Source organism: Chiloscyllium plagiosum, chromosome 9, assembly GCF_004010195.1.
Source record: "Chiloscyllium plagiosum isolate BGI_BamShark_2017 chromosome 9, ASM401019v2, whole genome shotgun sequence".
In the NCBI taxonomy this organism is placed as follows: Eukaryota; Metazoa; Chordata; class Chondrichthyes; order Orectolobiformes; family Hemiscylliidae; genus Chiloscyllium; species Chiloscyllium plagiosum.
In genome coordinates, this window is record NC_057718.1 from 29,538,061 (window position 1) to 29,561,034 (window position 22,974).

At 40.2% G+C, this 22,974-nt stretch overlaps 1 protein-coding gene across 1 annotated transcript in view; it reads right to left on the reverse strand.

Moving 5' to 3' along the window:
• Nucleotides 1-22,974, reverse strand: part of lrpprc (leucine-rich pentatricopeptide repeat containing) — a 143,150-nt gene that overhangs the window by 94,333 nt on the left and 25,843 nt on the right. The window contains exons 6-10 of the mRNA XM_043695628.1: nt 19,332-19,418; nt 10,050-10,176; nt 9,001-9,145; nt 7,348-7,505; nt 2,865-2,970 (exon numbers count right to left, since the gene is read on the reverse strand). Of these exons, the coding sequence (XP_043551563.1) occupies nt 2,865-2,970; nt 7,348-7,505; nt 9,001-9,145; nt 10,050-10,176; nt 19,332-19,418 (623 nt within the window). The remainder of the gene's footprint in view (nt 1-2,864; nt 2,971-7,347; nt 7,506-9,000; nt 9,146-10,049; nt 10,177-19,331; nt 19,419-22,974) is intronic.

Sequence of the window (22,974 nt, forward strand, 5' to 3'; positions counted from 1 at the left end):
AGCATGTTGCCAGGACTGGAGTGTTTGAGCGATAGGGAGATACTGATTAGGCTGGGGCTTTTGTCCCCAGAGCAAAGGCTGAGGGTGACCTTATAGAAGCTTATAAAATCATAACAGGTACAGATATGGTGAACATCCAAGGTCTTTTTCCCTCGGGTGGGTGAGTGGTGGGAGTCCCAAGACGAGAGAGTAAAGGTTCAAGGCAAGGGAAAAGATTTGAAAAGGAGCTGAGGGGTAACTTTTTCATGCAGAGGGTGGTACACATATGGAACAAGCTGCCAGAGAAAGTGGAAGAGACACATACAATAACATTTAAAAGGCATCTGAATGGGTACATGAATAGGAAGGGCTTAGAGGGACATGGGTCAAATGCTGTCAAATTGGGCTAAGTTCAATTGGAATGTCCAGTCATCATGGACGAGTTGGACTGAAGGGTTTGTTTCCATGCTGTGAGACTCTTAAAGTGCGACATGTAATTAATTTTCTTTTTATTAATTACAATTTTATTTGTACAGTTATGAACAAGTGACATGTATAAAATATTATTTTATTTGATGCAGTGTTTTTTGTACTTGTCATCTCTAATTCACAAAAAAATGCTGAAAATTATCTTCTGAAATGACTTTGAAAATACGAATTCTACAAACAAAATATTTTTTGCCCCTTCCATGAGTTTAGGATGTGAGTTATATTTTAAAATTCACTCATGGGAATCGTTGGCTGGGCCGGTTTTTCTTGCCCAAACCTAGTTGTCCTTGAGAGGGTGCTAGTAAGCTGCCTTCTTAATCACGACAGCCCATTTGTTGTAGATTAGACCAATGATGCCATTAGAGAAGGAATTGAGGGATTTTGTTCCACCAAAACTGAAGAAATGATAATAAATTTCCAAGTCAAGATGGCTCAGAGGTACATTTGCAGGTGGTGGTGTTCCCACATATCTGCTGCCCTTGATCTTCAAGATTGCAGAGGAAACAGGTTTGGAAGGTGTAGTGGACTGAGTTTTGGCAAATTTCTGCAATGCATCTTGTGAATAGTACACACTGCTGCTCCTGAGCATTGATGGTAGAGTGACTGAATAGTTATGGATGCAATGCAAATCAAGCGGGCTGTTTTGTCTTGGATGGTGTTAAGCTTCTCAAGTCTTGTTGGAGCTGTGTTCGTTCAGGCAAATGGAGAGCATTCCATCACACTCCTGATTTGTGTTGTAACTGCTGCACAGACTTTGGGAAGTCAGGTGAGTTATTTACAGCAACACTTGCAGTCAGTTTAGTTTATGGTCAATGATAGCTCCCAGGATGTTGATAATGGCCATTCAGTGATAGTAACACCATTGAACGTCAATGGGTCGCAGTGGAAGAGCCTCTTATTGGAGGTAGTCATTGCTTGGCGTTTGTATGACTTGAACATGGCTTGCCACTTTTCAGCACAAGCCTGAATAACGTCCAGGCCTTCGTGCACTTGGACTTGAATTATTTCAGTATCTGAGGAGCTGGGAATGACGTTCGAGATTGTGCAATCATTGGTGAATGTCCCCAATGGAGTGAAGGCCATTGATGTAGTAGCTAAAGATGGTTGGGCCCAGGACACTACCTTGAGTAACTCCTGCATTGGCATCCTACAGCTTAACCTCCATCAACCATAATTATCTTCCTATGTGCCATGCATAATTCCAATCATTCAAGAGTTGTCTCCAGCCCCATAACCCCATCCACCCATACCCAATGAGTTTGAGATTCTTGAGACCACACTCAGTCAAATGCAGCCTTGATGTCAGGAGCTGTCATTCCCACCCAAGGTCTGGAATTCAGCTCTTTTGACGACATTTGAACCAAATCTGTAGTGAGGTCTGCAGCAAAGTGGCCCTGGCAGAACCCAAACTGGAGGACAGTGAAATGAGCAAATTGGTGCTGCTTGATGGCACCGTTGATGACACCTTCCATCACTTTACTGACAATCAAGAGTAGACAGATGGGGTAGTAACTGGCTGGGTTGGATTTGTTCTGCTTTTTCTATGCAAGACCTTGGCAATTTTCCATATTATTGGGTAAATGCTAGTACTGCAGCTATACTGCAACAGTTTGACTAGGTATTCAGCAAGTTCTGGATACATCTTCAGTCCTGCTGCCTGAATGTCATCAAAGTCCATAGCTTTTGCAGTATCAAGCCTCCAACTGTTTTTTGATGTCACGTGGAGTGAATCAAATTGGCTGAAGACTGGCACTTGTGATGCTGGGGAGCTGTGGAGGATGCAGTGATGGATCACCCACTCGGCACTCCTGGCTGAATGCTTCAGCCTTACCAAATCTGGGCGCCATCACCCGAGTTTCTGGAATAATAGTTAGCAATAATACCACTCCGCCATAGCCCTCTCTAATGAAAAGAGGAATGGTTCCACTTAGTACAGTTACTAATGCTGCTTGGGTTGCACTGACATGCATACAAATCTGCATTTAAATGGCTCAACCGACACCTTTGTTCTCAGAGGTCCACTAATCTGGGTTTTTACACTGCAGACATCTCTGGTCAGTTACATCAAAGGCAAAGTTAAGTGAAAAGAAATGCTATTAGTTTTGCAGAAGTCAGTCCTGCAGTTTACTGGATGAAGAGAAGCTCTCTATGGAACAGAAATAATTGTCTGCTGACCTAAATCTTTTTCATATCAAGTACACTATACAGCCAGTCTTAGTGCTTTCTTCTATACAAATTGAATTTGTGGAAGTAAAATTCAAATTGTAGTTCGAGCTTAATTAAGATAGTCCTCAGCCATGTTTCACGCATGACACACGTAACATAATAATTTGTTTTTGTAAAGCTAATTATTAATCAATATCCTTCAATCTTCAAATTTCTCATATAATACAAACCAGATTTTTTGGCATCCAGTGCACAGTAAAGAGCAAAGTGGAAAGGAGCTGAATGCAAATTGGCCTCTATTAGTCCCTCACAGAAGTGACAGAGCTTGTCTATTGTCTAGAAGAGAATAAAAAAAACAAATTAATTACTTCCTTAAAGAAAATGGCAATCCATACTAATAGAACCAAAATATCACCCTGAGAAAAAGAACAGGAAATTATATCACTGCAGGAAATGACATCACCAACCCAAGAAAACCGAAACACAAATAAAAAGCAAGCCATACCACCAGTGCTTCATCTGGAGGCACACTGATAATGTTACCTCGCATCGTGATGAAATGTCTGAAAACAAACCTTCCAGCTCAGCGAGCAAACCTACATCCAAATCTTTTGTCCATGTTTGAACAAAAACTGTCATGAAGACAGAAGCAGAGTACCTTGGACAGAATGCAAATCAAGTATCAATGCCTGCAGTATCTGCAGTATCCAATGCCTTCAGCTGTTTCTTAAAATCACATGGAGTGAATCCAATTGATTGAAGGCTGGCATTTGTGATATTGAGGATCTCAGGAGGAGGAGAAAGTGAGGTCTGCAGATGCTGGAGATCAAAGTTGAAACTTTATTGCTGGAACAGCACAGCAGGTCAGGCAGCATCCAGGGAACAGGAGATTCGACGTTTCGGGCACAGGCCCTTCTTCAGGAATGAGCAGAGAGTGTTCAGCAGGAGAAGATAAAAGGTAGGGAGGAGGGACTTGGAGGAGGGGCATTGGAAATGTGATAGGTGGAAAGAGGTCAAGGTGAGGGTGATAGAAAGGAGTAGGATGGAGGCGGAGAGGTCAACAAGAAGACTGCAGGTCAGGAAGGCGACGTGGTCGACGGTGCCCTCCACCGCATCTCCTCCACTTCCAACTCCCCTCCTCCAAGTCCCTCCTCCCTACCTTTTATCTTCTCCTGCTGAACACTCTCTGCTCATTCCTGAAGAAGGGCCTGTGCCCGAAACGTCGAATCTCCTGTTCCCTGGATGCTGCCTGACCTGCTGTGCTGTTCCAGCAATAAAGTTTCAACTTTGATATCCAAATGAATCCAACAAGAACTGGACCAAGCATATGTGGTACTCATAATCTTCTTCATCCTAAGTATACGCATGATTTTACTACAACTGCTAAGTATTTCATCAGTAATATTTTCAGCAACATAACACAAAACATCGCAGATAAGAAAAACTGCAGCATATTAACATGCCAAATTTCCCCTAAAGTAAATGCATTAAAATTCCATCAAATTTGACAATATTGTTATGTATTTGGCTTTAAGGGGTTAACACGTAGGGGGTTCCATACAACAGCCAAGCAGGGTGAGATCAATAGTTGTGATGTTGAGAAGATATGCTCTTCTTCATTAGGGTAAATAAAACCACAGAAAGTAGACAAAATCAAACACAAAATATTGCTGAGGAAAGGAGTGAACAAAGACAGAAATGGGAACTATTTAAATGTAAATCTATGATTCGCTCCAGTAATAATATCTAACAATATTCAATATCTAGGATCATACCAAAAGAGTACTTTGAAGTATTAAAGGGATTTTCTGCTATCTAGTGATCTCTGAGGCATGAAGTTTCCCTTTCTTGATATGTGCAAGATCAAGACAAACACTAGGCATACAGTAACAGTGATATCACCGCAGGGAGTTGGCAGCCAATTACACTGAAGTATTCTCAAACAGCAAATCAGAAAGTAAAATGCAGTAAAATCTTCTACTCAATTAAAATTTCCACAGAGTAAATACAAATCATCAGTGATACACATGGGATTAAAGTAGCTGAAATATCATAACTTTTTTTTAAATTTGAAAAAAACATTATTGCCATAATAATGGCAAAAAAGCATCCCAGTGATATAACATTAGATTTCTATGAGTAACTATTGAGTTATTAAAATTAAATTGCATTTATATAGTAACTGTTATGGCCACAGAAAGATCCAAAATGCTTTACAGCCAATAAAGTACTTTGGAAGTACAGTCAGTGTTGACACATAGCAGGCAATTTACATGTAGCAAGCTCCCACAAAAAGAAATGCTGTACTAATTATTGAAAAAATATTGACTATGACACCTGGAACAACTTTCTCATCAGTGGTGAGGTTCTGGAACCCACGAGTTCAAAGGGTAATACAGGCAAAAACCATAATCACATTAAAACATGCGGTGGAACAGTCAATGGGTTTAGGAATCAAAATTTGGAGAGTGGGATTAGTGTGACGAGGTATTCATCGACTGGTATGGACATAATGTGCCAGACGACTACCTTCTGTGCATGAAATCTTACTGTGTTTTCTATGTATCTATAACTCTTATTAAAAATAGTGCCATTGGCTCTTCTATGTCTACATTAGAGGACAGACAGGCCTTCACTTAGTAGGCTCTCGTCAAAAAGATAGCAGCTTAAATCTTCCAACTTCCCTCACTGGATTGGAATGTGTTGCTGGAAAAGCGCAGCAGGTCAGGCAGCATCCAGGGAACAGGAGAATCGACGTTTCGGGCATAAACCCTTCTTCAGGAATGAGGAAAGTTTGTCCAGCAGGCTAAGATAAAAGGTAGGGAGGAGGGACTTGGGGGAGGGGCGTCGGAAATGTGATAGGTGGAAAGAGGTCAAGGTGAGGGTGATAGGCCAGACTGGGGTGGGGGCGGAGAGGTCGGGAAGAAGATTGCAGGTTAGGAAGGCGGTGCTGAGTTCGATGGATTTGACTGAGACAAGGTGGGAGGAGGGGAAATGAAATTTTCAGCTCTGATCTCCAGCATCTGCAGACCTCACTTTCTCCTAGCCATAGTGAAGCCACACAGTGTCTAACTCAATGACTCGTCTCTGGTAAATACGAACGTTGTTGATCTCCTCTTGTGTTGAAATCAGAAACAGACATGAAGGTGACAATTGGAAGCCACCCACCCTGCACTGAGACTGAAGCCAGCCGTCTCTGGTTTGATGTTTTCAAGAAAGACCTTTATATCTGCGATGGGAAGATTTGGGTGTCAATCTTACAAGGTAATGCAACAATATCATTAAGGTAGAGATGGATTGTTTGTAGTGCCACCCCTCAGTGAAGTTGTTAATGAATAAATAGAATACATAAAGAAAGAAAGTCACATTTGTATGAACCTCAGCAAGGCTCATTACGGTCAATGAAATTTTTTTTACTCAGCCAATGAAACAGGGCACAATAAGCTCCCACAAACAGCAATATGATAGTTGCCAAGTGACCTGCTTTTGCAATGTTGATTGGTCAGGACTCCAGGGTTAACTCCCTTACTATTCTTTAAAATTGTGCTATGGTATCTTCTCCCTCCACTTGAGAGGATAGAATCATAGAATCCCTACAGTGTGGAAACAGGCCCTTCAGCTCAACAAATCCACACCAATCTTCTGAAGATCCATTCCCCTATCCTATTATCCTATACTTACCCGTGACTAATGCACCTAACCTGAACATTATGACAATTTAGCATGACCAGTTCACGTACCCTGCATGTCTTTGGATTGTGGGAGGAAACCTGAGCACCCAGAGGAAACCCACACAGACATGGGGAGAATGTACTGTCGCCCAACGGTAGAATCAAATGCAATACCCTGGTGCTGTGAGACAGCAGTGCTAACCACTGAGCTACCATGCCAGATAGATGCGACCTTTTTTCTTAACAATTCGCCTCTGACTGCACACCCCTGCTCAGGACTACACTGGGGTATCAACCCAGATTAGAACTTTCTAAAGAGGCATTTTGCCCACAATATTGTAAATCAGCGTTCAGGTAGCCGCGGAGGTCGCCAATCTGTTGGCGATGGTCTTCATGACGATCGCAGAGCAGGTTGTCTGTGCGGCGATCCCGGAGGCGGTTGTTTGGGCCGCGATCATGAAGGTTGCGAGGTCGATGGGGGCGGAAGTGACGTCATCGGCGGCGGCGTCTGCTCAGGACGATCTCAGGAGGAGGCCAAGATGAACCATCCTCTCCATATTTCTGATTGAAGAAGTTTGCAAATGCTCTCGCCTAGTTATTGGCACTGTTATGCTGAGCTCCCTATCATGAGATTGGGTATATTTTAGACGTTAACTGTCCACACCATTCATAACTGGATGTGGCAGGACCACAGGGTTTAAGTCTGATCCATTGGTTAAGGAATCACTTAGCTCAATCATTTATTGGTTTTGCACGCAAACAGGCCTGTGCCATTGCTTCACTATGTTCATGTTTCATTTTTAGTTATAGATGGTATGCCTTCCTAAACTCTTCACTGAGCCAGCATTGCCCACCCTGTTTAATGACAGTTCTGGAGTGGGGGATATTCTGACCTATGAATTTACAGATTATGGTTAAATACAATTCTGCTGATGATCAACAGCACCTCACTGATACTGTTATCACCAAGTTTTTTGAACATACAATAATTTTGATTTGACACCCGATTATTATGGGACTATCATCCATTACTTTGTCTTACCGTGTCTTGATTAGTACAGTGCCGGATGAAAAAGTTACCAAGATCTAATGAATCGCCATTTTGGTTCTCAGACTGAAACATAGGAAAAGTTTTCAACACTTGGAAAGCAGTTTCTTCCCAACCTTGTGTAATCAAGCTCAAACATAGATTCATTGCATCTGTAACAATCAACAAATTAGAAAATAAGCCAAACTGTGACAATTATTCCACTATAACCAAAAAGATTGTAATTATGAAATATAATTCTTAATCAACATTTAAATATGATCGGCCTACATATGAAAAGTCTGCTCAGCTACTATTTGATGTTTTACCGTGCTTGATCTCATAAAAGTATACTAAGTATTGTAATCCAACAACAGATTCATAAACATTAATTGAAGCTTACAACAAAAAAAAACTGCTACCGGAAAATGGTGTGTTCAATGTTAGGATTTCTCAAAATTTCTCTTAACCAATGTTTTAAAATAGACCAATAACTACAGGAACAAAAATGAAAACATTAAAATTTCACAATTTATTTTGTGAACCATGTAAATGATTTAAGTTGTGGATAATCTCAAAACGAAGAGAGAAACTGCCGATATATTCTAGATTAAGTGTTATGTTTGAAAAATTCACTCGCAGGGACATCATAGTGGCTCAGTGGTGAGCACTGCTGCCTCACTGTGCCATAGACCTGGGTTCACTTCCACCACTCAGGCAACTGTCTGCACAGAATATGCACATCCTCCCTTCGTCTTTGCAGGTTTCCTACCACAGTCTAAAGATGTGCAGGTTAGATGGATTGGCAATGCTGAAGTTGCCCAGAGTGTCCAGGGATGTGTAGGTTGGATGGATTAGCAATGAGAAATGCAGTGCTACAGGGGTAGGGATTGGGAATTGGGTCTGGTTGGGATGGTCTTCGGACACTATGTGTGGACTCGATGGGCTGAATTTCCTGCTTCCACGCTAAAAAGATTCGATGATATGATTCTAAGATTATTCTGTGCTCTCATTTAATCCTTCACAACTACTGTAAAAGTCTTGAAATAGAGTGCGAGAAGATCCATAGTTTCATTCATTGTGTCAATGAAGCAGAACTTAATATAACATGAAATTAAACGCATAACTGTGTTTCTAGTTTGTCCAAAATCAGAAGGCAGAGCAACCAATGGACATTCTCAACATGCCAAAAGAATGGTTACTGTCCTTAAAGAATCCAAGCAGAGATATCAGATTCTAACAACTTATATTATTTTGACCATTTGCAGCTTTCCTCGCTGCATCTCTCTAAATACTTAGAAGATTAATTATGGAACACAACTCCTTAGAATATTGCGATAACAAAAAGCTGGTATTTTAGCAATTAATGCTTAAGTACAGGATAAGGAGATTTTTAGTCTAATATTCATTTAGACTTGCCCAAAAACTTACATTTTACGAGCTTGTCATTTGCCATGGCTTATGCTAATAGAAAAACAATAATTAGGATAATACAGTACTTTTCACCCATATAAAAAGAAACAAAATTAGTTTTTACTTAGCAGGCTTTTTCCAGTTTAAATATGTTCTACACTGTCTAAGTCAAATTTCAAGAATCCTGAAGTGAATAAGATTTGAGAAATCACAACTGAAAACCATATATATCCACAACACTAGTGTAAAACTCGCCTGGTACATATCCCCTGTCATGTCTCATCCGCTCCACAATATCCTGAACATATTGTGGATAGCCAGACTTGGCCAGGCTGAAAATGATTTGCATCAAGTCCCTGTCCATCAGGCTGGCATCTGTCTTTTCAACTTTCTCCAGTGTCTATCAACAAGAGAAAAATTAAGCACACAAAAATAGACTTTACATTCAAATCACATAAATATCTTAAGGCTGTGCTAAGACAATTTTTTTTCGCTTTCAACACCTTTTAATCTTGTTCCTTCTCCCAAACTTGTCACAATCTGTTCTTTTAAGCTTTACCCTACCAATTGCTAATTGTGTACCATCTGAATAAGCAATTTACAGAGTTTAAATTTAGCAAATAAGTTTGGAGCTTGAAAAATTTATTTCCATGGCATATACGGATATATTTACTTACATATAAAATTTATAACCTGAATTTATGGGACTCTTTATAAAAAGTCACTTCAAAAATAAACAGAAATGCTGAATTTGAAAATCTGAACTTTTACTTCCTCCTACTTTTGTAGTCTCAGTCAAACTAATTTTAATTGCAATCATTTGTTACCTGATGTCATCTAACAAGGAGAGAGAAAACAGCAAACCATAAATAATGGCATTCTATAGAATGTATATGGAAATTTTATACCATATCACAAACCAAATGGCAATTTTTAAAGCTTTCATGGAAATGTATAATTAAATAAAAGACCCTTGGCGACAGAAATTGCATAAACTTACAGAAGTTTACAACGTTACAGAAGCATCATAAACTAAATTCTAGCATGCTTACACTCAAAAGACCCCAATAGTGTTTGGTTTTTATTATTTTGAACAGCGACAACTTCAAAAATATGACTTTTGACAAATGACTAAACAGTACAAATAAAAACAAACTGTTGCAGCAAATCAAACTTTAGTCTATTCACATAATTTCAGGATTTTTGCATAAAACTTAATTCCCAAGAATAGGTAATGTTTCTACATAAATTTCTATTGCAATTAAGTTGAACTTGAACAAAAGCAGATGCTGCCCAGTTTTTACCTGTTTCACATTCTCAATATCTCCCTTTTCAGCATATGCATTCAGCAGTGCAACATAGGTATCCGGACCAGGCTCAATTCCTGCACCACCCATCACAGTTAGAATACCCTCTGCATTTTCCATGTCACTGAAATAAAGTTTAAGAGTTAAAGCACCACACAGATAAAACACAGGATGTAGAAGCAGAAATAGGTGATTCAGCCCATCAAAACGATTCCACCATTCATCGAGATCATGGCAGATCTGATAATCCTCATCTCCACTTTCTTGCAATTTCCCTATAAGCCTGGATTCCCTTAAATGATCAAAAATCCACATATCTCAGCCTAATCAACTATAATTACCGACCCAGCCTCAATAGCCTTCCAGAGGTACACAACCTTCTGAGAGAAGAAATGCCTCAGCTGTCTTAAATGTGCAACCCCTTATTCTGAGATCTACTGTGCATTGTAACAGATGCTACGCAGCTCAGTTAAAACTGAACAATGGAGATATCCAACATTCAATACTATACTTGTTCAGAATAAACACAAAATATCTGAAGCATTCGTACACTGGCATATTTTATATTGTCTGAGTACTTGTCCTCCAGATACATCTCAAGTACTCAAAATACCAAAAATCACTTTTAAATGCAGACACTTATTATGCAGCTAATGGTTTTAGCCAAATTGCACATGAGAACCAATCAATGAGAAAATTTTAATCTTCACTATTTATTTATTTATCATGGTTGATAGAGGGAAGAATGTTGACAAAGAATAATGGCCAGGGCATACTATTCTTCTTGGAACGAGATCATAAACATTCATTTGAATCACAGCAAATGGATATACTGAGTTTCACAATCCAAGAACACAACCTTCAATCAGCACTGCAATGGAGAATCAAACAAAATTTAGAAATGAAGTGAAGTTTAAAAATGGGGATGAAATCTTTAAATTTCTAGTTCAAAAACAAGGTGGCAACCAAGTGAAAAAAAAATTCATGCTACAGACCTTTCTTGTGAGTAACAAGACAACAATGAAATAGGTACCAAGATATGGTCATATGCCAGACAGTTCAATTAAATTAACTTCAACACTTTGCATAGGTAATGACTAAATACAGAAGGATTGAACAAAAGATCCACTTAAGATGCTTCCCAGCTCTACTTCATCAATGTACAATGGGGTAACAATGAAACTGGACAATATAAAATTTGGGCAAGAATTTACGTAATCCCCATTCAGGCTGCAGACAAGATTTACAAGAGTCAGATCTGACTCCAGTATTGTTGAAACATACTTGAAATCTTGCTAAAATAACACAAATATAAAATGTTATTGTATTACTCAGAGTAGCAGGAGCATGGAACACACTGCCTGCAACAGTTGGTAGACTCGCCAACTTTCAGGGTATTTAAATGGTCATTGGATAGGCATATGAACAATAGAATAGTGTAGGCTCGATGGGCTTCAGATCGGTTCCACAGGGCGGCGCAACACTGAAGACCAAAGGGCCTGTACTGCACTGTAATGTTCTATGCTCTTTAAATAAGATCACACAAGATGCAAATCAAATCAAGGTTGTAATAAAATTACAAAATAAATTTACTGAAACAGAGAGATGCGCAAACGAGACGGGTCTATCCTAAATTAGCCATATGAAAATACAAGAAAACATGACCAAAACAGTTCAGACTTGAGGTTCATGACACTACCTGTCCTTTTATCAAAGAAAAGGCACACAAGGGAAGACAGGACTGTTGAATGTTTACAATTATATGTACTATACACATGCACTAAACCACCTTAATCATAGTTAAACAAATCCTAACATTGTTGTTTCCACTATGAAAACCTGCAATCTGATGCAGGTCTTGTGCAGCAATTATTTATATCATTGAGTCATAGAGATAAACAGCACAGAAACAACTTTCGGTCCAACCAGATATCCCAAAATAAATCCAGTTTCATATGCGAGCACTTGGCCCATATCTCTCTAAACCCTTTCTATTCATATACCCATCCAACCTCCACCACTTCCTGGGGCACCTCATTTCATACATACATTAAAAAGTTGCTCAAGTCTCTTTTATATCTTTTCCCTCTCACCTTAAACCTGTGCCCTCTAGTTTTGGACTCCCCTACCCCAGGGAAAAGACCTTGTCTATTGACCCTATCCATGCCCCTCATGATTTTACAAACCTCTGTAAGGTCACCCCTCAGCCTCCGACGCTCCAGAGACAACAGCCCCAGTCTATTCAGCCTCTCTGTACACCTCAAACCCTTCAACCTTGGTAAGATCCTTGTAAGTCTTTTCTGAATCCTTTCAAGTTTCACAACATCCTTCCGAAAGCAGGGAGACCAGAATTGAACGCAATATTCCCAAAGTGACCTAAACAATATATTGTACAGCCACAACATGACCTCCCAACTCCTACACTCAATGCACTGACCAATAAAGGCAAGCATACCAAATGTCTTCTTCACTATCCTATCTACCTGCAACTACGAACCTGCACTCCAAGGTCTCTTTGTTCAGCAACACTCCCTAGCACCTTAAGTGTATAGGTCCTGCACTGATGTGTTGTTCCAAAATACAGCACCTCACGGATCTAAATTCAACTCCATCTGCCACTCCTCGGCTTTTTGACCGATCTGTTGAAAGTCCCGTTGCACTCTGAGGTAACCTTCTTCACTATCTACCACACCTGTAACTTTGGTGTCATCTACAAACTTACCAACCATATCTCCTGTGTTCACATCCAAATCGCTTACATAAATCACGAAAAGCAGTGGTCCTAGCACTGACCCTTGCGGCATACCGCTGCTCACAGGCCTCCAATCTGAAAAGCAAGCATCCACCACCTACCTTTGTCTTCTACCTTCAAGCCAGTTCTGTATCCAAATAACTAGTTCTTCCTCTATTCCATGTGATCTAACCTTGCTAACCAGTCTCCCATGGGCAACATTGTCAATCACCTTACTGAAGTCTATATAGATCACACCCACCACTCTGCCCTTATCAATCCTTTTTGTTACGACTTCAAAAAACTCAATCAAGTTCATGAGACACAATTTCCCATGCACAAAGGCATGTTGACTATCCCTGAACAGTCCTTGCTTTTTCAAATACATGTAAATCCTGTCTCTCAGGATTCTCTCAAACAACTTGTCTACCACCAATGTCAGGCTCACCGGTCTGTAGTTACCTGGTTTTTCCTTACTCATTATTTACAATAATCACTTCACTTCAGAATATGATTCAAGATTGAAAGTACTAGTGCTCCACGTTCATTGTTAATCATACATTCTGAAGTCAAGGAGTGTCATTGTCATCTGACAGGCAAACTGCTCAGTATCTAACATTAACAAAAATCTTAAATGCATCAGATTATATTGGATATTATGATTCCAGCTAATGCTAACAATGGACAAGACAGATGCTAGAATGAAACCTAGCTTGAGACACCCTAATTTGTTTTTGTAGATAAAGCATATTCACAACGCTACAGATGTTCTTAAACAACAGAGCATAAGCTAATTACATAAAAAAGAAAAACAAGCCAAGCAACATTAACAGAAATGTTTGGAGATCTATTAACAAAAACATCAAAGTTTCAACCTTTTTCATACCACCCAACAGTCTTGATCCCAAAGAAATATCACTCCTGTCTCAGCTTTATAACTCTTAACTTTCATTATTTTCTTGAATCATTGAGACAACTTTATGTTTCCTTTCAAAATCCAATGACATGAATCTCTTAATTCTGATGGACTTAGCAAAACCGTCCAACACTTTTGACAAATATTTTCATAGAACTGACAAACTTTGTGCCTCGATCATAAAATTGAACTTCTAAAAATGATTTCTTACATGCAAAATCACAACACAACAACACAAAAACAAGCTATTTAGTCCAACCAGTCTATTCTTCTGTTAATTCTTCACTAATCCTATCCCACCTTTCCTCATTGAAATTGGTCACCGTAACCATCTATTCCCTTCTTTTTGATATACTTGCCCAATTTCACATTAAGTACTTCTGTAATGTGCTTAAAACCCTCCTAATATTGCTGAGTTGCACATTCTCATGTTTCTTTGGGTGAAGTAATTTCTTGAAATATTTCATTGGATCTCTTTGTAATTGTCTTGTCCTGACAGGCTCTCGTTGTGCTTTTCCCCCTCAAGAGGGAATCCACTTAATCAAGCCTTTCATAATTTTTAAGACCTTCATTAAGTTACCACTAGAGAATTTTATTTTGAGAAAAAGAGATCCTCCTTCTCAATCATTTCCTGATAAATGTATATCTATCCATTCCTGTGCATCCTGCCCCTCCAGTGCCTTATATTCCTTTTACAAGTTGGTTTAGTTAGCTTTATTCACTCTATGTCTGGTTTGCAATACAGAATAATGCCAACAGTGTGGGTTCAATTTCTACACTGGTTGAGTTTACCATGAAGGACTCTCCTTCTCAACCTCTACCCTTCCCTGAGCTATGGTGACCCTCAGATCAAATCACCTCCAGTTGTCTCTCTCTACTGAGACAGCTGCCCTATTGTCCAGGAGTACAATGGTGACTTTACCTTTCATTCTTTTCACAACATGGTAACCAGAATTGCACACTGTACTCTAAGTTTCTTTGACCAAGGTTCAATACAGGTTTAACACAACTTCGGTACTTCACAAACCCAGCCTTCTGCAAGAACAAAAACTTGGTATTTGATTTGCTTTTTTTTGTGGGCCTCACAAACAAATGTTACACTTTCTAGTCAATGGTGTATTTGTAATTTACGAACCCTATGCCCCACATAGACTTGCACTGCGCAAGTGTTATGAAATGGCAGTGAACCCTTCTGTTAAATAAACCAAATATCCAGAAAGGCTCACCTCGCCTCATAATCTGTTAAGAGTGACAGAGCACTCCCAAATTCAACAATTTAAAGAAAATAACAGCAATTTTTTTTTTAACACTAAAAGTGAACATTCAACAACTGTCACACCTCTAAGACCCCCTTTCTCTTAACTGCTTATTACCTGCTTCCAACTCTATAACAATATGCTGTTCCAATAAGACACTCATTAAAATTACATCAACTTAATTTCAAAACCACACAGCCGGGTCATGTTCTGTGACTTGACACTTCCAGCTGATTTCCCTGAATTGTCTTCTTTCTTTTTACAGTGAGTATATTTCATTTGAAAAGGAACCTTTGATAGGGAGTGTTTCCTAATATTTTGGGTCTTTCTCAATGGCAGTTGCTCTGTCTCCAATTTTCAAAATGTCTGCAATTTTATGTTCCCAACATCGGATTGTCTCATTGGTTTGATGTTCACAAAACAATAAATTCAAACTCAATTGGGTTTTAGTATCCTGGGATATAATTTGAAGTGATTGGTTAAATTCAAATTGTTGTCAAAACAGCAACCAAAACTCAGGTATCCATTTCACAGCCTCAATTTTCCAGTACATTGAGGCTGACATCTAGTCATACACACAGGTGCTGGTAACCCCTCAGTTCAGAATAGCATTCACTCTCTCTTAAAGGTACAGTACACGTCCTCAAATTCATAACATCAAGTTATCTGACTTGCCTATTCTCCCCACCAAAATATATTATTTCACATTTATCTGTGTTGCATTAAATTTGTTACTTATTTGTCCATTCTGCAACATTATTAATGGTCCTTCCTAGTAACTTATTTTCAGCCTCCTCCGTATTAAGTGTGGTGCTGGAAAAGCACCGTAGGTCAGGCAGCCTCCGAGGAGCAGGAAAGTCAACATTTCAGGTATAAGTCCTTCGCGTCGACTCTCCTGCTCCTCAGATACTACCTGAGCTGCTGTGCTTTTCCAGTGCCACACTTTTTGACTCTGACCTCTAGCATCTGCAGTGCTCACTTTCTCCTGCTCAGTAATGACCATTACATTCCCAATTTGGTTTCATCTGTAAATTCAGAAATAAATTGCGTGATCACAGGTAGTTTTTTTTAAAAAAAACATTTCCTTCTATTTGCCAGAAGTCAAATAAGTTACTTTATGCAGTTCTGTATTTTCTTAGTTCACAGAGATCAAGTCAATTTGAATAACACAAGGACAATTGAGAATTTAAAAAAATGAAGGTTACATTATTTCGCAACAGTTGATCCAGGTGTTAACCAGAACGTGAAATCTCACTCATGCAACTTGTTTACACTAACACACAAAAAAACTAAACATAGACAGATGACAAAATAGAAATTAAAAATGTTGATAGTAAATAAAAATGCAATTTCAATCACTCTCTTTTGGTGCAAGCCTAGTGTTTCTCGGTCACATTTTAATTAGACTGAAGTGAAGGTCTTCAAAATAGAGCGACTTTTGGAGGTTACAACAGTTCCTTTAGCCCACTTGCCCAGAATTAATTTTTGCAGGAGAGCTTGAACATGAAACAGGTTAGAGAGAGAGAGAGAACCTCTTATTCTCTTCTGTCGTAGTCGTACTAAGATTCAGCACTTCAACTATTCAGATGGCCTTGAATGGTGGAATTGCTTTCAGACAGAATTCTGTCCAGGAACAGTTTGAACTTTTCTGCTCTAAGTTTCTTCAGAGCACAAAGGTGGCCTCACTATACATGTGGCCAGTCATGGTCCGAGAAAGGTATTGTAGTAATTCGAAGAGCAATCTAGTTATCATTCTGAGTTTTATATGACCTATTCCTTTGTTTTCAACAAAGTAAAGCTATACTCTGACAATCAAAGTGTCGAACAACTTGGTTCATCCCAACCAAAATAACGGTGTTTCAATCAAATGATTTTGTCCTCCCAATCTAGAGAGAAAGTGAGGGCTGCAGATGCTGGAGATCAGAGCTGAAAATGTGTTGCTGGAAAAGCGCAGCAGGTCAGGCAGCATCTAAGGAACAGGAGAATCGACGTCCCTGAAGAAGGTCTTATGCCTTCTGCGCTTTTCCAGCAACACATTTTCAGCTCCTCCCAATCTAGGCCATGACTTGTTGATGTCTTGATCACTAGATTCTAGACCAGTAAAATAGACACTATATTACCGTAACTATGTTTAATTTATAGAGTCATAGAGTCATGGAGATGTACAGCATGAAAACAGACCATTCGGTCCAACCCGTCCAGATATCCCAACCCAAACTTGTCCCACCTGCCACCACCCAGCGCATATCCCTCCAACCCTTCTTATTCATATAGCCATCAAAAACGCCTTTTAAATGTTACAATTGTACTAGCCTCCACCATATCCTCTGGCAGCTCAATCCATACATATACCACCCTCTGTATGAAAAGGTTGCCCCTTAGGTCTCTTTTATATCTTTCCCCTCTCACCCTAAACCTATGCCCTCTAATTCTGGACTCTCTGACCCCAGGGAAAAGACTTTGTCTATTTACCCTATCCATGCCCCTCATAATTTTGTAAACCTCTATACGGTCACCCCTCAGCATTCGAAAGCTCCAGGGAAAACAGCCCCAGCCTGTTCAGTCTCTCCCGATAGCTCAAATCCTCCAACCCTGGCAACATCATTGTAAATCTTTTCTCTCAAGTTTCACATCTTTCTGATAGGAAGGAGACCAGAATTGCACGCAGTATTCCAACAGTGGCCTAACCAATGTCCTGTACAGCCGCAACATGACCTCCCAACTCCTGTACTCAATACTCTGACCAATAAAGGAAAGCATACCAAACATCTTCTTCACTATCCTATCTATCTGTAACTCCACTTTCAAGGAGCTATGAACCTGCACTCTGAGGCCTCTTTGTTCAGCAACACTCCCAGGACCTTACCATTAAGTGTATAAGTCCTGCTAAAACTTGCTTTCCCAAAATGCAGCACCTCGCATTTATCTGAATTAAACCCCACCTGCCACTTCTCTGCCCATTGGCCAACCTGGTCCAGATCCTGTTGTAGTCTGGTAACCCTCTTCACTGTCCACTACACCTCCAATTTTGGTGTCATCTGCAAACTGACTACCTGTACCTCTTATGCTCGCATCCAAATCATTTATGTAAATGTCAAAAAGTAGAGGACCCAGCACCGATCCTTGTGGCACTCCACTGGTCACAGGCCTCCAGTCTGAAAAACAACCCTCCACCACCACCCTCTGTCTTCTACCTTTGAGCCAGTTCTGTATCCAAATGGCTAGTTCTCCCTGTATTCCATGAGATCTAACCTTGCTAATCAGTCTCCCATGGGGAACCTTGTCGAACGCCTTACTGAAGTCCATGTAGATCACATCTATCGCTCTGCCCTCATCAATCTCTTTGTTACTTCTTTAAAAAACTCAATCAGGTTTGTGAGACATGATTTCCCACACACAAAACCATGTTGACTATCCCTAATCAGTCCTTGCCTTTCCAAATACATGTACATCCTGTCCCTCAGGATTCCCTCCAAAAACGTGCCCACCACCAACATCAGGCTCACTGGTCTATAGTTCACTGGCTTGTCCTTAACACTCTTCTTAAACAGTGGCACCATGTTAGCCAACCTCCAGTCTTCCGGCACCTCACCTGATGATACAAATATCTCAGCAAGAGGCCCAGCAATCACTTCTCTAGCTTCCCACAGAGTTGGCGGGTACACCTGATCAGGTCCTGGGGATTTATTCACCTTTACCCGTTTCAAGACATCCAGCACTTCCTCCTCTGTAGTATGGACATTTTGCAAGATGTCACCATCTATTTCCCTACAGTCTATATCTTCCATGTGCTTTTCCACAGTAAATACTGATGCAAAATACTCGTTTAGTATCTCCCCCATCTCCTGCGGCTCCACACAAAGGCCGCCTTGCTGATCTTTGAGGGGCCCTATTCTCTACCTAGTTACCCTTTTGTCCTCAATGTATTTGTAAAAACCCTTTGGATTCTCCTTAATTCTATTTACCAAAGCTACCTCATGTCCTCTTTTTGCCCTCCTGATTTCCGCTTCAGTATACTCCTACTGCCTTTATACTCTTCTAAGGATTCACTTGATCTATCCTGTCTATACCTGAACCAAACCCTCAATTTCTTTCGTCATCCAGCATTCCCTCTACCTACCAGCCTTTCCTTTCACTCTAACAGGAATATACTTTCTCTGGATTCTCGTTATCTCATTTCTGAAGGCTTCCCATTTTCCAAAAGTCCCTTTACTTGCGAACATCTGCCCCCAATCAGCTTTCAAAAGTTCTTGCCTAATACCGTCAAAATTTACAAAGAGTTACAGAAAAAGAGCACACCATCCAAAACATTAAACATACACATGTTCATATTAAGCAATATACCTTTGAAAACTTCACTGCAGCACATTACTTACCCAGCCCGTGCATGTCCTGTCACCAGGGAATTAAACACCACTTCTGTAATTGGTAAGTCCTTACTTTTCATGAAACCGAGGATTTTACTAAAAGACAACAGTATGAATTCATCAATAAAATGTTAACAATACTTAACTTTAGGCTCTAACAAAAAAAATTAAAAGATCGCAAATGTGCTCAAGAGTTAAATGCCCAAACTTTGCATCTAACTATTTCCACTGACAATAGATCCATTCAACATAAATACTATAAAATGAATACATATTATTTAATAAATGCATATGCACGCATGCACATACAAACATTCATCAAGTATTTTGTCATTGCTGTTCTTTCTCGTTTCTAAATGCCACATATAATTCAAGTGATAAATAGAAGTGAAAACAATGGTGTTTCACGCAAATTTTCAAACTAAATGTTAAAAATGCTTTAAAATCTCATGTTTAAATTTAATACTGGCAGCATATCCAAACTGTTACCACTTTATTCTCTTCAAATCATGACCACATACCTATTCAACTTCTGCTCAGCTTGGGAAGTCATTGCCTGGCAACTACTGCAATCATTGTTTGATTATTATCTAAATTGTGTCACCTAAATAAAAAAAAAGATCAAAGCGGGCCAGGAGGAGCCTGTCAGTACGTGGAGTGGGTGGGGCCAGGCAACTGATAGCGTTTACACAGGAAAGCCAATATAGGTCAGGCTGGTCAATATGTGCAGAGGCTGATGGCAGCCCGTAGGAAGGCTGACGGGGGGGTGGACCGGTCAGTACGCAGGGAGGTTGGGAGCCAGACAACTAATGGCCGGTCTGCAGAAACACTGGCCTAGAGAAAGGGTCAGTGAATACACGGGGCAGCCAGGCGCTAGAAGGCCAAAAGCAGGAAGGCAGGTCGGGGGTGGTTTGGTTAGTAAGCGGGGTGACTAGGTGCCCTGGCCAACGTCCATCCCAGAAGGAAGTGGGCTGGGGACAGTCAGTCAGTCAGTACGCAGGGCAGCCGGAGACTGGATGGCCAACAACTAGACTATCGGGCTAGTCTGGTCAGTACGCTGAGTGACTGGGAGCTGGGTGGTCGATGACCAGCCTGGTCGAAAGCAGGCCTGGGGAGGTTCGGTCAGCATGTAGGGTGGCCAGAGACCGGAATGCCGACGACTGTCCTGCAGGAAGGCTAGCCAAAGATGGTCTGATCAGTCCGTGGTGTGGATGGGTGTCAGCTGTCTTTTTTACAGCTATATTGGGTCTGTGCTGTATGCACTGTCATATCTGTGTTTGCTACTGTTGTCGTTGTGATAAATAGAAGGGGGTTTTGAGGTTTGTCCTCACCTCCCTGAAAACTGGTTGAACAAAGAGGTTCAGCTTTGCTGCCCTTTCCCCTGTATATAGTGCTTTTTTTTGTGAACAGCTGTTTTCTGTTTATTGTCAACTGTATTTTGTACTGTTCAATAAAATTAAACAATTTAAAGATGAAATGCCAGCTCAGACAATGCATTAAATTAGATTAGATTAGATTAGATTAGATTAGATTCTCTGCAGATTAGATTAGATTCCCTACAGTGTGGAAACAGGCCCTTTGGCCCAAGTCCACACCGACCCTCCGAAGAGTAACCCACCCAGACCCATTTCCTTCTGACTACTGCACATAACACTATGGGCAATTTATAATGGCTAATTGTCCCGACCTGCACACCTTTGGACTGTGGAAGGAAACTGGTGCACCCGGAGAAAACCCACGCAGACACAGGCAGAACGTGCAAACTCCACACAGACAGTCGCCAGAGGCTGGGATCGAACCTGGGTCCCTGAGGCAGCAGTGCTAACCACTGAGCCACAATGCCGCCTGTCATCTTTTTTAATAAAACCTTAAGTTATCTCAAGAATGTGACTTGAAAGAAATTCTGGGATTTACATATTAATGAACCAAAAAGATGAAAGATTTAACAGCAATCTAAATTTGTTCAAAACATCATTTTAGTTGCATGACACTGTAATCTTTTGCTATAAATTGTGTCTTACGATCCTGTTTCACAGCTACCTAATGAAAGGGCAGCGCTCCAAAAGCTAGTGCTTCTAAATAAACCTGGTGTTGTGAGATTTTTTTTAAACTTTGTCCACCCCAGCTCCTCCACATTCTTAAATCTAGTTATAGCAACCATTTAACGATTCTCATCCCATTTTCTACCACTTTGCCCACAGCCTTTTAAGAACAGGAGGAGGCTATTCTGACACCCCAGCCTGTTCCACTAGTCAATGAGATAATGGCTGATTTATGGCCTAATCTCATATACCTGTTTTTGGACCATTTCCTTAAAAAGCTTTGCTGAAAAAAAAAGGCCAGCTCAGATTTGAAGTTAACAATTGATCTGTATCTACTGCCGTTTGTGGAAAACAGTCCCAACCATTTACCAGCTCTTGTGTATAGAAATGATTCCTAATATCTCTCCTGAATGGTTTGACCACAATTCTCAGTCTCTGCTCCTTAGTTCTAGGATCCCCAACTAGGTGAAAGAGTTTATCTTGAGCTACCCACTCTTTTCCTGTCAATACTTTGAAGACTTCAAACAGATCACCCATCTAAATTCAAGTGAAAACAGGCCTAATTTATATAATCTCTCCTCATAAACCCTGTAAACCGATGTTGTACTGCCACCAAAGCTCAAATCCTTCCTTAGGTGTGATGCCTCGATCTGCTCACAGTACTTCAAATGGGCTCTAACCAGGGCTTTTTTTAAGCAACTGCAGCATAACTTGTACATCTTGGTGCTCCAGTCCTTTAAATATAAAGGCAAGCACTGCATTAGCTTTCTTGATTAGAATTTGCCCCATATATGCTTTGGTTTCACAAATGTATATCAAAATACATCTTAAACGTTATGAGGGCTCCTGCCTCAACAGACAGTGAGTTCCAGATTTCCAACACCTTCTGGGTAAAAAATGTTTGCTCACAACTCTTCTAAACCTTCTGGTTCTTAGTTTAAATCTATTCCCCATGATCATTGATTCCTCCCACAAAGAAAAAAGGTTTTTTTCCTGTCGACCCTATTTATGCCCCTCAATTTTGCACATCTCAATCATGTTGCCTCTCAATCTCCTCTACTGTAAGGAAAAAAAATTCCCAATCTATTCAAGTTTCTTCATAACTAAAATGCTCCAGCCAAGGCACCCTCTCCAGTGGAATCATATCCTCCCTACAATGTGGATTTCAGAACCTGTAAAATATACTCTCGTTGTCACCTAACTAATGTTTCTATACAGTTCCAACATAACCTCCCTGATTTTAAACTTGATGCCTCAAGTAATAAAGGCAAGGTTACCACATGCCTTCTTAATCATGTTATCCACCTATCCTGATACCTTAAAGAACTGGTATACATATACACCTCTGATTCTCAATGCTTCTCCGAGTCTGACCATTCACTTATTCCCTTGCAACATCTCATTTACCACTGATCAGCATCTGACCAGCCAGTCTATAACTTATCGCAATCTAAGACTATTTTTCTCACAAAAACTGGTGCAGTGGTAAACTGTTTCATCTGTGAACTTACCCTCCTATATTCAAGTCTAAAATTGTTTATATAAACCACAACCAGCAAGGGCCCCAACAATGACCCCTGTGGGACCCCAATGGATATAGACTTCCAATA